This window comes from Cryptomeria japonica, chromosome 11 (genome assembly GCF_030272615.1).
Source record: "Cryptomeria japonica chromosome 11, Sugi_1.0, whole genome shotgun sequence".
Taxonomy (NCBI): domain Eukaryota; kingdom Viridiplantae; phylum Streptophyta; class Pinopsida; order Cupressales; family Cupressaceae; genus Cryptomeria; species Cryptomeria japonica.
The window spans coordinates 213570629-213587952 of record NC_081415.1 but is presented as its reverse complement, the minus strand read 5'-3'; the positions used below and the strand labels follow the sequence as shown (position 1 = coordinate 213587952).

General features: G+C 37.1%; 1 protein-coding gene across 1 annotated transcript in view; it reads left to right on the top strand.

Annotated features, from left to right (window-relative positions):
- The first annotated feature begins 772 nt into the window (after positions 1-772).
- LOC131068772 (IAA-amino acid hydrolase ILR1-like 1) overlaps positions 773-17324 on the top strand; it is a 42594-nt gene continuing 26042 nt past the window's right edge. The window contains exons 1-3 of the mRNA XM_058004035.2: positions 773-2010; positions 3276-3401; positions 7768-8082. Coding sequence (XP_057860018.2) covers positions 1561-2010; positions 3276-3401; positions 7768-8082 — 891 coding nt within the window. The 5' untranslated portion in view covers positions 773-1560. The remainder of the gene's footprint in view (positions 2011-3275; positions 3402-7767; positions 8083-17324) is intronic.

Below are 17324 nucleotides of genomic sequence, written 5' to 3'. Positions count from 1 at the left end.
AAACAACAAATAAAAACAAAATATACATCTTTATCTTGTACAAAAAAAATGAAATTAGGTAGACAGAGATGTCTCTTCTTCATGATCCTTTTGTACTTATTCGATTTACTGGTTATTGATGGGTCCTGTAAGCTGTTCGACCTCGTGAACATCATTAAAAACATTCATTCATTCCTGAAATTATTCAAATAATATTCTAAATGCATCTACCATGATGTTGTTGAATATCATCTTTTGAACATATTTTGACTGTAAAAGATGCATGTAGACCTTTTACAGGAGGGAATACATTTAACTGAGACAAAATTGTAAAACATCATTAAAAACATTCATTCATTCCTGAAATTATTCAAATAATATTTTAAATGTGTCTACCATGATGTTGCTGAACATCAACTTTTGAACATATTTTGACTGTAAAAAGATCCATGTAGAAGGGAATACATTTAACGGAAACAGAATTGTAACCACTTAATGCAAATAAAAATAACTCCAAAAAGTGACTCGATTAACTGGTATATGGGAAGTGAGAGGGATTAGACTCATTCAAAATAGCATTCAGTGTAGGTATCTATTGTGGGGTTACTTGTTTCATAGTGCTCTTGTGGGGCTACTTGTAACAGTGTGTCATTCAGCATTACATACTTAAAAATATGCTTAATACATAAAGTGGCGGAATTTCCCAAACGTGAAAGGTGCAGATGCAATCTAGAGAGCTTGGTGTGCATTCCATAGAGCACGGAGTGCACAACTTTAGGCTATTTTAATATGAAATACTAGTAATAGACGTTTAGAATTTTATTTCCTTTTCAAGATAAACAAAATCTTTTACAGTGTCATGAATTGAAAGAAGAAAAAAATGGGCAGTGTGGTAAGCATCCAAAAGATGTCTGAGGAGTTGGACTTTCCTATTTCAGAGCAGACACCCTAAAAATAACATGCTTTTGCTGATTTGTGTACCTTTGAACAGAGCTCAATAGGAAACAAATGACAGAGTAGTACAATGTGTGGAAAATTTGGGAAGTGGATTGCCAAGTGAGAACAGACGGTTGGTGACAGAACTAATCAGACTAAAGGTACAAATTTGATTCTCTTAAATATAGGGAAAAAATCTAGACCGTGAATTTGTAAGGGGCACTTGTGGGATTCTGTCATGGAGGTGATGTGTGCAACATCTCAGAATCCACCATCAATTTTTTGCATGTGATTGATTTGACTAACAAATATCATCACGTGCTGAGATGAGATGAGATTAATCTTATCAAGGCGTCTGTGATAATTGTGGTGATGGGACACTAGAAGTTGATTTTCATTTTCGACTTCTTATAGAGGTGTAACAACTGTTCGTGGTCAGTAAAGTTGTAAGCCTCCCACTGTAAATTGTTTACTTAATTAGGCAATGGTTGTTCACAATCTATATATACGTGCGATCAGCAGCAGAGTTTTCCACTGATTTTTTTGAGGGAGCCAAAATGGAGTGATCCCCTCCACGCCAAGATCCACCAAGCAGTTACATAACCCACATATGAATTTAAGGTATTCTAGATAACAATTACAGAAATGGGTTATTACAGAGCATTTTTGCTGAGGTGGATACTGTTTAATACACTGTGGGTGGGGGTCTTGCCGGGCACAGACAAGGATTGCTCCCTTGGGGATGTGGAGTTCCTGGCCAACAATTTTGGGTACCCATATGGATCCCCAATTGATCAGTATGCAGTTGCAGAAGCCACAGATGATGTGGGTGCTCATGTGTCTCAGGAGATTCTGGAGGCTGCCAATTTGCCCACAAATGTTGAATGGCTCAAAGGCATTAGGAGGAAGATACATGAGCACCCGGAGCTTGCTTACGAGGAATTTGAAACCAGTAAGCTCATTAGGCAGGAGCTTGATGGTATGAACATTAGCTATAGGTACCCTATGGCCAAAACAGGTGTGGTGGCCTCCATTGGCACTGGGAATCCTCCCTTTGTAGCACTTCGAGCAGACATGGATGCTTTGCCAATCCAGGTCTGTTTTTTTCACCCCACAATATTAAATTTCCCGTTTCCTCTACCTAGCCCCATTTGAAGTACAACACTCTTTACAGTAAAGTGAGTCAGCCAAAGTTGCCTTGAATCAGTTTTAGGAGACATGTTCTTTTACATTCTTCCTATTGGCGGACAAATCAATTAGACTTGGGGCAATTTCCATTAGCTTAAGTTCCACTCAAAGGATATCTTGCATTTAAACCTTATCACATCAACCGTACAAGTTTCTGCTGTACTTGTAAAATAGGATTTGCTCCATGGTTGTAGTGTATTTTGCATTGTGGATATCCTACTTATCGCTGCCACTTTTTCATTCATGAGACCAATCCATTTTGTCAAGATATGCCGAAGAATTGGAGTAATATCTGCAAGTTTTTCCTTTATTGTGAAGTACCATGGGCTACAGTAATGATATTGGTTTATTAATTTGTTGCCCTAATTTAATTTATCTGAAAATAACAATATCGATAAACATGTACATCCAGAATCGCCCCTATTCTGGAATACTATTCTATATATATTACACAGCTCTGCTTCAGTTGTTTTGACTAAGAGGCACTGCTAAAGTAGGGGCCACTTCCCACTGCTTTTAGATCAAGATGGAGCTTCTTTGATTTACATGCTACTTCTCATGGGATTCTTTTAACCAGTTCTAAGAAGTACAACCGGACATGCCCACGTGGTTGAACTCAGGCTATTATCCTTGCAGGCGATCTAGCTGCAATATTTATAATACAATTTACTGAGTGATAAAATATAAGAAATTTTTTCCATTACCACAAAGTAAGCTCAGTCCTGCAACTCCATTAAGTGTGATCTGATTCTTAAGTAATTTAAGAATAATTATTCATTCACCAGAGCCTAGAACAGTTTCCTAACATAATGCAATATATCTAGTGTTTCAGTAGGTACTTAAGTCCGCTTGAGTTTGTCTAACAGGATGAAAAGGAATGTTTTTCTAGAGCGCACTCCCATGAGATGTTTTGAGTTATTGAGAGTTTTTGGAAATTTAATTTGCGAGAGAGGTATATGATTTATTCAGCCAAATGCATCACCCAACAGTCTAATAGTCTTCGGGTTGGATTTCTAGAGTTAATATGTTAAATATTTAATTTTCCAAAGGATTCGTGCAAACCTACATGATATTACCTAGATACGAAGATTTGTTTAATCAAACTAGTAATATTGAATAATGAGCAACTTTCTGAAATTGGATTATATGTTATGCTTATCTGGACTCTGCAGGAAGCTGTTGAGTGGAAACACAAAAGCAAAATTCCTGGTAAAATGCATGCTTGTGGACATGATGCACATGTTACCATGCTTGTTGGCGCTGCAAAGATTTTGCAACAGCGTCGCCATTATTTACAGGTCTATACCAATCTCATTAGCATTCCTTCAATTAAAAAGCCAATTGTTGTAGAGCTCCAAAGATGGATAATTTGCATTTCTATTATATTTATGTGTGGAGATTGTTTCTTTTGGTTGTGTGCTGTGGTGGGGTCTGACAGCTCAAAAGACTTACATTTTTTAAACCTTATTATGTTTTCTTTTGAGTTTTTGGCCTGATTTTCTTGTTCATAGTTTGAATCTCCGAAACGCATTACATTTACATAGAAATTAAATCTCAGATAAGTTGCACAGCCAATTTTCTCATTGAAAAATAAAAATTAAATCCAAGATAAGTTGCGCAGCCAGTTTTCTCATTGATTTTTGAATATACAAAAATTGCATGCACTTGACAATTGTGGAGTATATGAACAATGTGGGGGGTGGAATATGGAAATGAAATTTTATAATTAAATCTATTCAGATACTTTATCATTAATATGCAAGTCATAGATGATTGACATTAAGATCCATTTGTTGTTGATAATGGTACTTGTATCTTCAAGCAGCTGTTTAATCCCAACTCTGTTGGCATTTTAAATCTTTTTCTGAGTTCATAATAGGATCTGGATTAAGTGATCTTGATAATTGCCTATAGTAATATTTTTGTTCTCTTATTTTTCCACGTGACTATAAAGTTATGTTTTCAGAGTCATCCTGCTCTAGATTTTAATGCTTTTGACTGTTCATGTTTTATACATACTTTTTGTTGATTTTGGAGGTTACTGATTCCAAACTTTCATTCTATGCTGAATTCAAAGCCTCTGCTTAACCATGGGAAAAAAGGAAAACAATTTTTCTTTATTAGAACAAATGTTATTTTTGTCTGTGTGGCTTCTGTCTCAAGATGAATAGCTGTGCTTACAGATGCGTTGTTCCTATGTCTGTGTAAAATGTAAAGGATAGTTTTGACGCTTCTAAATTCAGAAGGGGCACTGTGCATGAAAAAACCTGAAGTAGCTGCCATCTGTTCAAGCCAGATATCCGTAAGGGCAGTATAGATTAGTTTTTTGTCTTCAAAGCTAATTCAATGGTTTGTGGGGTACCTTTCCTTGGTTTTCAAATTGTATCTCATAGGATACCCTCGTGAATACTTTTCTTGAATTCACAAAATGTTCGTATTATGATTTTCTAGTAGTGAAAATTTCCTAATCAAATATTCCTATCTCATTTGCTTTTACCTAACATCAAATGGTTGTTTTAATTGTTTACTTATACCAACTTTGCATGCGGTGTTAGATCTGTAACATTCTTGAGGGAACCGTGCAGTCTTGGCTTTATCTTCAAAGCAAACATGCTATCCACCCTGATAAAACTTTGCATTTAAATAAAGGTCCTATTCATTCATGTCCATGGCGGTTTAACTGCTTCAATACGGTTGTCTGATATTTATACAGACATAATTACTTTACTATTTGTGAAGTATTCCATGATTGGTAAAGCCAAAGCTGGCAATGTTCTTCCCTCCTTAACGAATCCATTTGTTTTGTTTATGAACTGTAGTTAATCTAATATTTACAAATTGTCTATGATCACATATTTCCTTGTAACAAGTTGCTTCAGATTTACAAACCATGTTCTCTTAGGCTTCTATTAGTGCAACTATTGTTATTGGAGCAGAAATTTCTTCATTTTGGAAATTTTTTCATCTATTAGTTTTTACGTCTCTGTCAAGTTGGTTTTTGTAATCAGTTGCATCAATGCTAGAAGGTGAAGATTCACAATTCAAGCCTCGATGCATTTGAATTTTTATTTTTTCTCATTTGTAATCTACCCACATAAATTAGTCTTTCTTAAACTACAAGTCTTATGTGATATCTTTCAGCATAAGGGCATTGAAATTTCACATGTAAAAATGCTGAGAGGAAACATAATTGATTCTTAAAATTGAAAATCTGTTGATAGAAGAAAAATATTTTGACTGGCACATAAGTGCCACAAGAATCAAATTCTAGAATAAACCCTCTTTTGGACTTTTTGGCTGTTCTCAAGTGTTTAGATTGTTTTTGGGGTATGTAATGTTCCGTCTTTAACCTGCCTCTCCTCCAACCAACTGGTCAAAGAGAAAGAGGGAGAATCAATTAAACTTGTTCCTATAGCTAGTCAAACAACTAGTTGGATCTCACCCACCTGCAGCAAACCAAAGCCCTATTATCTTCCATTAATAGATTAATGACAAGGCTCTGCCCTGAACCACATCTCCTTTCTGTAGCTGGGCTAGAGAAGGTGACTTTCTAGATCAGGGCCTTTCTAGATTTGGCCCTCCCCTACCTCTATATTGGCACTCCATAAACCAAGATAGAGGTATGACTATAGTTGATAGTAGGGCTTTCATTCATTTCAGTTTGACCCACCCCCTATGAGGATTATCTGTACCTCCTAGCCTAGTCTGGAACCTTCCTTATTGGAGTTGCATATTCCCTTAGTACTGTCCAGTCAACTAGTTTCTTATCCCTATGAAAGGCACATCAGCATGGTTTACCAATACACCTTTCCTTGTTCGTAAAGGCTCCTGTTTAATGCTGTGAACATGAAGACTTAAAGCCAGCTGGATTGATTCTGCAAATCCATGAGGAACATTCACCTTATGATTACAGGTGATGCAACTAACAAATGAAAGCCGAAACACAACTATCATTAGGGATCATATGTGCTCCTCTCAAGGTAAGGACCGTACTTATTAATTTATAGGGAGATGAGAAACAGCAGCATTCTGATTTTCTCTCTGGGCATGTTGGAATGCATCTAGTTTTGACTACTTGGCATAAACATCATACTCCTACTACAGACTTGCAATAAATGTAATAAAGTTCCATCCAGTCTAGTGAAAGACAATAGATACTGTTTTGAATTGTAAATAATGACAATTTGTTGTTCTGAAACATTTCTAGCTGGCGACTTTTAGGATTTTCTTCCATTTTAAGAGAGCACTTCTTTTCAGGACAAAATTGACTAACCTATGAATAAACTCCTAAAAACTAACAGGGGTATAAATAGAAGAACTGCTATTTGCTGATGGTGGGATCCATTTGTGGGCATGGCGTCTTATGCACCTGCATTAATGCTAACCATTCTTTTAAATAATTTCTCACCAGGATCTACATAGTACAAATTCATAGGAAAATGAAAGATGACTAACAATGTCAAGTGAAATTCCATGGTCAAGAATTATTTGTTTATTGTAGTATAGTTATGAGTAAATTAGCTGCACTAGAAGTAGATGGGAATAGTTTCCATGGCTTTCTTATAAGTTCTAAACAACTTTTTAATTTTAAGTGGTTCACAAGAAAATCCAATTTCTTTGTTAGCTTCATAGCATTGACGAATGAGCACATACTCAACTTTAACATCGGTTATTGCAGAATTGAACTGCCTTTCAACTTGGTGATTTACTGTTAACTCTTAAACCTCTTGGCATAATATGTGTATCAATCTGGTCTACTGTAATTATAGATCCTTGAATAGCAGTCAAATCACTACAAAAATATCATATACATCACCTTGAGTGAAAGTTACTATCCATGAGTCAGTTTCTTCTTCTCAGATATCTCTCTTTGCATGTAGGAATTTCTTGTTAATACTTTTTCTTGTCCAGCCTTCATAAACTCAGGGTGAACCAAATTTGGTATAGCTTGTTTTTTTTGTAATATTCAAATTCAGTCATATGGCAATGTTGCCACCATTGTTTTTTATACAAACTTTTCTTTGATGTCTGCAGATTATATCCCAAGGTACAGAAAAGGACATTATGATGATGTTTCCCATTGAACTAGGTGCCTCCTTTGGGATATGAAAATGGGTTATAACTACCTTATTAACCTCAAAAACATGACAAGTACCTGTATATTTATATCCATTTTACCAAATATTGTATCAAAACTTGTCTCAGATGCTGCTATATACTTATTTTACCTAAAATGAAACATGATAAATGTTGAATTATCTTTGTGTGACAAAGCAAATTGAAACTATGTCCTTAGTGTCCAGACTAAAATAGGATGCAACATTGACAACCCTACACATATTGTAAGATATATAATTGAAAATAGAACGACATAGACAATTATACTTGGTCAATAAGGATTTAGAAAAGATAGTTTTGAAGTGATTTTGGGAAGTCTGTTATATATTTTTACTTAGTTGAATTGAATGTTTTGTTCAGAGAATTATTGGATCCTTTTTAAATAAGTTTAATATGTCAATGTATTTCTCCTGAATTACACCTTTTGAATTCAATACAAGTCATGTCTAAGTACTAAAATTATTTGTACCATTTTGAAGTTTTTATTTTAACTTGTTTCATTGTTGCAATGGGTATGTTTTCCTCGTTGTTTGTTAATCTTTGCAGGGAACTGTCGTCTTAATCTTCCAGCCTGCTGAAGAATCAGGTGCGGGGTCCAAAAAAATGATAGAAGAGAGGGCATTGGAAAATGTAGAGGCTATATTTGCAATGCATGTTTCCAACTTTTACCCTACAAATACTATTGGTTCAAAACCTGGGCCTTTACTTGCTGGATGTGGCTTCTTCAAGGCAGTAATAACTGGAAAAGGAGGCCATGCGGCAATTCCACAACATTCAATTGATCCTGTTTTAGCAGGTTCTGCTTCTGTTGTTAGTTTGCAACATCTTGTTTCCCGTGAAGCCAATCCCTTGGATTCTCAGGTACCTCACACATCACGTAATGCATCTTAGTGGAGGCTCATATTTTGCTTAGTTGAAGTGTTAACTATAGAAAGAAAAATTTTACATAAGAATTATATGTACTCTAGGCAGGTTATGTGCACCAGTATTATTTCTTCTCAATAACAGTTACATCATTCAGAAATTAGTTTAGCATGTATTTACTATTGTAGAAATTAGTTATTTGCATCCGTATTATTTCTCACAAGCAGAATCTGTTGCAGAAGAGGTGGATTATTTGGCTAACAATCTGAGGATTGCATAATGCCTCATTGTTAGGAAAGAATGGATCCTACAGAGATGTTAGTGAAGTAGAATCCTCAGTTTCCTTGATAAATGTAGGTGAAGGAATGAGCTTGGATGTGTAGACAGAACCAAGTTGCTAGTAGAACCATAGTGAAGATGTATGGTTCAGTGTGACGTTAACTGATTAACTCAAACATGCTCATCACTTGTTGCATAAGTTGGAATTGGATGGATTATCTTTGTTGCTGTTGATTGTCAAGCTTCTAGGTGACCAGGTGGACTGAACTGATGTTCTGGGCAGTGCTTTGGGGACCTGAACTCTCCATCAAATAAAAATGACAGGATACAAGTAAATAAAACTTGAAATCAGTAAAGCAATCAGCTTGTCAGTAGAAATCTTCAATCCAAGATTTAATAGCGAGAAATCCGTGGTGCCAAATATACAATTTGTGTATTAAAGACTAGAACCCTCTCCCATGTGCAATAGATAAATGGTGAATTATAAATCAGGAACTTGAGATTAGAAATTTGATAATAGAAATCCAAAATCAGAAGTTTTAATAGTAATGGAATTAGGTTATCAAATATGCAATAAGTGTATTAAAGGAAAGAATCAGTGTTGATATTCATTGTAAAATCAACATTTAGAAATCTGAAAGTTGAAAATAAACAAATTAGTCATGAATAGGGAGGGCTTGATATTCAGGCCCTGATACTATGCTGCTATGTTGGGTTCACCCTGGGGTTGGGATTCAGCAGGTTGCAGATTTTTTGCTTCCTGGATAAGATATGGCTGAGTTCAGGTGCACAATATATATATCTGTGTGTGTGTGCGTGCGTGTGTGTGTGTGTGTACACACACACACACACACACACACACACACACACACACATATATATAAAATATAACTGATAATTGATAATTCAATGTCGATTGCCAAATGTTAAAAGATAGATCAAAATGGCTTACATTAGTGCAATAACACATGGAGAATAATAGGAGCCATCATATTACTCTTCATTGAGAGCATCAATGTCATTGGCTAGTTTGTTGGAACGACAAGCAGCACTATTGCCATTCCCACTAGCAGTACTGCAAGTGACCCTGTGGAGAAGCCTCATGCCCCTCATCCGCAATTGAGATTGAGGAAAGCTATTAGTTAGGGGTTTTTAAATTATTTTTGCCTTTTTCATTAAAAATTAACTTCTTTTTTTTAGAGGTTTCCCATGGATTTTAATTGGGGTTTCCCAGATTCTTGCTTCCATCCTTTGAATCCAATCCAGTTACTTGCGTTTACTTCTGAGGCAAGCCCTCAAGACCAGATTGGGTTCAGCCAGTGTAATAGCTCTGATACTAACTGATATGAATCATATTTCAAAAATCCAATTACATAAGAGAAGCTTGTATACATGGGCTAAAAATCTTAAAATGACATTCTATTTTTCTAGCTGTGCACCTCCCTTTAATTTATGTCCATCTGCATTTTCCATCTATTCTAGTTGTTTGCCTACTTTTATTTTATATCTATCTACCCTTTCAATAATTTTACCAACCCACTTGCACAGTGATTTGATTGATCTAGATTATTTAATTATGCACAAATACTGCATATTACAGAAATCTTAATCATTCAAACATTATCAGGGTCATTGGATCTTTTATCATCATCATCTTTAATATTCTTCATTTCTTTCTTTCAGCTATTCTCATTGATCTTCTAAGAGTAGCCACCTTCTATGAACTTCTTTTCACGATAGGAATTATGCAATTTCTATACATTCTACACTTGAGGTTCATAAATCCTCTCAATGACATCACACTCATTTTCTTCATGCAGTCTTCATACTGATTGCAGATATGTTTATTCTTTTCCTATTACTTTTTCTTCTTCCGATGCCTTTTCAAGTTCTAATATAAACAATCAAGATAAGTTGGCAGATGATATGCATACACTTGACAATACATTCACCACAAATTGGATAACTTGGGTGAGGAAATCTCTATTATCTTAGACCTCAAGAGGGAGAAGCTGTTTCTGACTAGGCTGTAGACCAGAATGAGATTTGCCACCAACTCTTCTTCCTTTTTGTAAGCTTCACTCCCTTCTGCTTTGTATGTCCTTTTTTTGATTTTATCTCAGTTTTTGCTTTACAAGATGGCATGTCAATTGATTATTCACACATGTGGTTCCCAAGAACAGCTATTTAGTATTTACACATGGACTAGGCAGGATTTGTTAATCAGAAATAGCACCAAAAAATGTAGGGTCTAAGGTCAACAACAATGAATGCAAAAATGTAATGGTACACATTATTATATATAATTATCATGTCACATGGAGAATAGAATATACAGAAATACTGTCTTTATTCACAATAATCATAGTGTAGACTATTTGGACCCGAACTATAATAGATGCCAATAGAAATCCCTATTGAGTCCAATAAATGAAGCTCACACCTTACTTTGACAGGCAGGTACCATTTTTGTGGACGACTATTGATACAAGCTCATTTATGTAATGAAAAATTAAAACGATCCACAAGTACATCATCAACCTTTAATTTGACTCTTTATTAGCCTAACATTTTACTTGATCAACTGTATGAAATGTTCATGTTTTTCTCTTAGAGAGGTGCTTGTTTACCACTTCAACTGGTAAATTAAATATAGAAAATAACAATGTACATGACAATGCATACCAGACCCAGCAGTAAAATATATCTTTATTCGCACATGCAATTTTTACAGAGAAGAAGACCAGAGATGGTCAGCCAAGGATTACAATAGATCCGACTATACCGTACTACCTTCCTTGGTGGTACACAATATATTTAAAGAACCCGACGGTTGCCGAGAGGTACACAACCATCAACCAATTGACACATAACTACCGAGAGTGACAACCACTTAATAAAATTAATTAATACAATGTTAGATAACAAATATTATCAAACATAACAATAGGCAATTTATGCCGACAACATCATCCCCCCAAAAGAAAAAGTCGTCTTCCAGACGACAAGCAAACATCAAGTAATATTCGGGAAGACTAACGACAAATAGTGACTTCGACTGGACAACCCCAACTTGTAGTGTACCTGCCAAATCAAATGGGGGTTTGGGGGCAATGCCCCTTGCGGGGTCGAGGGGCAGCGCCCCTCGCAGGGTCCCGAGGCAGCAAACATGGGGCCGCCAACACCAAATTACAACCTTCAAAACCCCACGAAACTCCATGGCGCACATGATTTTTGTGATTTTTTAAGACGTCAAAAACAATGCTAATGAAGCCAAAAAAGAGCTTTAAACAACATCTGCAACATGTCATGAAGAAACCACTATGCTGTATGAAACGATGGCATTGAGGGGATTGTACCATATATGACACGATGAGAACTCCACACGCAAGCTGAGGTTGATGATATACAGCTGATTGGTGTTCCTGTACAGGATGCAACCACCGTAGAAATGCTTTGGCCGTACGGTGTCAACAATAGGCCGTGTCCGTACGAGATGAAGTATCCTTTGTACGGTGTGGGCAATATGATCTGTCTGTACGTGACAGAATTGACGTACGGCAATAACTCCTTGGAACTTCGAAATGTGTATTGGCAGTAAGGAATGATGCACTAGGTTCCGTACGGAATGAATGCACCTATAATACCGTACGAGATGAATGAACTTGCCATGCTGTACGGAATGAGCTGAAAGCCGTACAATACAAAGCAATGACTGTCATGAAGTCCGTACGATTATTCCACAATTATGTCGTACAATTGGATGTACAATGTACATGGCAAGGAGAAGCTAGCTGTACGGTGGTGATTCCCTCATGGCAGTTTGATGTCCGTACGATGATTCCCTCCTGGCAGTTTGATGCTCGTACGATGGTAATTTCCTCCTGGCAGTTTGATGTGATGTCATCTTGGTCTTTACTTGCCTTCGTGTCTCCTTCTGTACGGACTCCTTTGTACGGGTTGAGCCTTATTCCCTTCGTCCAACCCCGGACCTTGCCAATGTATGGTTTGTCTGTGTGGCTTTTCTGAATTTCACCTCTGTACGGATTTGTGGTATGGAACTCTTCTGACCCCAAGTCTTTACTCCTTGTTTGGGTAGTATTCCACAGGGCGTACGGATCCTTTTGAGGTAAATGGTGTGCTTCCAAATTCTGTACGAATTTGTTGTACTGATGATGTGCTTTCAACTTGTACAACCTTCTCTCGTACAACCCCCCTATAGCATACATGACGTGCTTCATTATTCCTGCAACTGTTTTTCTCCTTCTCATACCGCCTAACCCCATACAATTCCTTTGATCCTATTGGACTTTGCACTTCCTCAATTTCACCAATCTGTAGCATGTTATAGTCGGGGTGGAAGACTTCATAATCCTCCATCTGCTAGTGAAATAATCCATTAACAGAACTCGTCTCATCCTTGAAGCAATCTTCCAGTTCGAGCACCCCTTCATCGTTGGGTTTCATGCCTTTCCTACCTCCTTCCATACCTAACTGTCCACCCTCAGACTCAGAGTCCGAGGGTGCCAGTTCTTCACTCACCACCTGGTTCCTCAAGTCAATGACTTGCTTCCTCTCGTCACTCTCGATTGAGAGTGTGTTTCGCTTCCAGTTATGATTCGCATTGGCATTAACCAACCATCCCCTCCCGAGGAGTGCATCGTATGCCTTCTTCTGTAACTGGATGACTACAAAGTCCAAGAAAAAATGTTGTGTCTCAATCATTACTTTTTGTGCCATCAATGTTCTTAACAGTTGGATGTCGTGTTGGTCGGCACCTACCAAGTGGAAGCTTGGCGGCCAAAGATTCGGCTTCCCCAGACATTTCCACGTGTCTTCTGGTAGTACGTTTACTCCCGAGCCTCCATCAACAATGGTGTTTGTCAACTTCTTCCCCATTATTTCCATCTCGACGACCACCAGCTTCCTCCTGATGCTCACTGTCAGCAACATTGGATCACTGGGTTCATTCCCTTCCGGTGATGGTTTTCCCGTCAGTTCCTCCTCGTGTGGCTTACATTGTTTCTGGATGACTATGTTGTCATTGACTGTATTGGCAATTGCCATTCTCAATTGTGGCATAGGTTGAAGAGGGTATGCCACCTTGATGGGTACGGTTGTTTGTAGCACCTGCTGGACTATGTTCTTCTCTGAATCCCGCAATGACATACTTGCAGTTCCATTGGAAGTTACTTGTTCCTTTGCCAACACTCTTTCTATTTTCTCTTGATTTTTAGGCTGTTCATGATCTTAGGTTGTACCACTAGAAGACATTTAATTCCTAGATGACTGTATTCATGGCACCCTCTACTTCTAGAGGGCATGCATTCATTTTCAATGAGCCTGGTTCACTCTTTGCCCATCTACTTTGAGAGTTGATTCTTTTAGGGAGAGGTTGATCTAATTTAAACTCAATATTTTGTCATCTTGTGATTCTTTTAAGGTTTCTACTTGATGTTCCCGTTTCTTATAACTAGTTTATGCTATGTTCCATGGCATTTTGGGGATAGGGACAATAGGATGGTATGGGATGTGTTTCAAGGATGTTAGGCCAAGAGCCATTTTTTAGGGATGATATATATATATGATTTTTTAAAAATGTTTATACATCTATAGAGAGAGAGAGACAAATTTCCACAAGTTAATGGACAACAGTATAACAACAACAATATAACATGACACTATCATAGATGCAAAACTTGTAGTACTCATAAGTCAGATTACTAGGCAAATTACTCGCCCAACAACCCGCCATTGGGTTTTTGTAAAACTTGTGGATTTTTCCATGTAGAACTTGTGAGTCAATGAAAAAAATCACGATTTTTTGGTTAATAACTCGTCCATTTCTTGCCTATAGTTAAAAATTGTGGCAATTTCTTGCCCGTAGTTAAAAATGTTGGTGTTAGAAATAAGCCACACCCGGACCGGCGATGGACTGGTCCAAGAGGGACTAGTAGCTCAGTGGTAGATCACTCCAGCAGCATATGGAAGGTCCTAGGTTTGAGTCCTAGCTGGTCCATGTCTCAACATGGTATCAGAGCCAGGTCTAGGCTAGGAGCCCCAAGCACACGAGAGGTGTACCTTAAGGGGGGGTGTTGGTGTTGGAAATAAGCCACACCCGGACTGACGATGGACTGGTCCAAGAGGGGCCAATAGCTCAGTGGTAGAGCACTCCAACAGCGTATGGAAGGTCCTAGGTGGTCCATGTCTCAACAAAAAACTCAATGATTTCTTGCCTGGAATTAAAAAAATTGTGATTTTCACTTCATTTTCACATGTGATTGGTGATTTAGGGCACACAGCGACACAGGGATTGGCAATGACGATTTGCTTTTTCAAAGGCCTTAATTTGGGCTTGGTAGCAAGGGCTTTGCTCCTCAACCTCACTTTTTATTGTGATAGGGATCTCACGAGGGGTGCTGCTCCTTGACTCTATTGGGGGCATTGCCTCCAAATACCCAAAATGGGTGCTGCCCCTTGATCCCGTTGTGGGTGTTGCCCCTAGACCCCAATGAGAACATTGCCCCTCAACCCCATTGGGGTTGCCACTCCCAAATCCCCATTAACTATTGGGATCTCTTGTTAGATTACAATGAGGGGGGTGACAAGGAATTGGGATATAATGCTTGAGTGTGCTAACTTAGACATTAATATCACAGAACTTGCCAAAAACCTCTTTAGATGAGGCAACTTCTACATTTGACATGGCTAGATGAAATGGTATTGTAACACAGATAAGAGGTTGAACTCATTTTTTGGTCCTATATATATATATAACTCTAATTCTGATTGAAATCCGTACTATGCTCTACAAATTTTAGTAATATGTCTGCTTTTGAAGAATTTATTTAAAAAATGATGTAGTTTAAAAATGTTCAATAAAATTGCCGATTTTTTCCCCAATTTTTTGCTGAGCCCTGAGTTTTTTAATTTTGGGGCCTGCTGAGTCCAAGTTTTTCAACTATGGTTAAAACAATTCTGGAAGATGTCTGCAGAAAATTGCACACAATCACAGTCCAAAAAAATTTGTTTACCTGCAATTCTCACAATACCACACTGTAGCAGACAATGGCCAATGCACATTTAATCTCTTTTGAAACTGACAATAAGAACTGACTCGAAGACCATAATTTACTTTTAGAATTTGAGACTGATTTAAAGTTTGAACGATGAAACCAGAAATTAAAATTATTGCTGTTAGTGTTCTGTTATATAACTGATATCATTGGCTATGATTCTGAATCATGATATATTTATTGCTGTTATACTGCTGTTGCTCTTGTCACTGCTGTCATGATTGATTTTATTGCTGTTATACTGCTGTCATGATATATTTATTGCTGCCTTTATAATGTTGTCATGATATATTTAACAGTCTTTTATTAATGTCTTGAATGATTTTTTTAAAACTTTATAAAAACTTGCCTTGTCATAGGGGACACTTGGCTGAGGGATGTCCAGACATTCCCAGCCGTCTTGGAAATGATCAAATGTCCCATGCCATTTCCTATTACTGGAACATGTTTTGAAAATGTTTTGAAGATTCAAAGATTTTTGGGGATGGCCAGGGGATGATCCTTGCCATTGTGCCATACTCGAAATGTCATTGGGCATGGGGATGGCAGTTTGAGGACCAAGGACACATCCCCATGGAACACAGTTTTCATGTCATAATAGATTCTTTCGTTGAACAAAAGCATTACAAACATTATACATGGTCATTTCTAGTGTGCATGCTTATTTCTTAAGCTCTTGCTGCTGGTTACTCTTTATTTTTTATTTCTTATATTATTATTTCTTTCATTCGTAGCTCAAGAATCACCTAGAGGATTTTAGAGTTTTATTTATTTAACTTGCAATGCTTTCAACCTTACATTGGATTTGCTAGAAATAATCGTAAAAATAAATTTAAAAACATCAATTTTTGTTTCTCCATTCTTTTCTGTCAATTTTACAATTAGATTTAGTTCCTCCACATTGATTGATTGAATGCCTTTAACTTTGCATGCAACCAATTGCATTGGTGTTGTTAGCTGTCCTATCTGTTAAAATGAATACCTGAAATAGTGAACAGAATTAGCAATGCATACCAGATAGAGAAGTAAAAGTACCAGAGATGGTCGGCCGAGGATCTAAGTTGATTAGACTAGATCATATTGCTTTCCTTGATGATACAAAATCTATTTAAATGACTTTGCATTGTCAAGAGGAACATGACTGTCGACTAACTGACTCTTATAACTACCTGAAAGTTGGCAAACAGCTAATAAATAGTTGGATAAATCATATTATCGGACATAATAATGCATAGTTGGATAACCCATATTATTGGAACATAATAATAGGCATTATGCCTTGACCATATTAGCTACACAATTATTACCCACATATGATGGTATTGCTAGCTACACAATTACTATCCATATGGCATATGAAGTAAAGAGACTTGTGGTTGAATGAATTCTCATTAAAAAATTGGCAAATTAATCGTACATTCCTTCATGTTTCTGGTATGCATTGCTATTTCTATATTTAAAACAAGTATCAATTTTATCAATTAGTAGAGAACAAACTTTTAGCATCATTGTCATAATAGAAATCAGGTCAGATATAAGAGATTAATGCACTTAGATCCCAATAAAGGCGGGAAAAGGCTACAATGTGATCAAGATCAAGAGATCACACAATCACTTAGATTGATAGAGAAAAGAGAACAAAGAAAAATACTATGAGAAATAGCCGAAGACACTCTAATGATACAAGTTCAAAGTCCGAACCCATCCTAAGAAAGAAGTTGAAGTTGGAGTGTGAGCTGTAGCTGGAGTCAATAGTTGGAAAAAACAAAAAATGTTTCCACAAAGAATCATATGAGGGCAGAGTGGGAGGAGATAACAAGGCACTTAGCACTACTCAACGAAGTGTGGGTTGATCTTTCTGACCAAGTAGAAAAGTCGAACAGT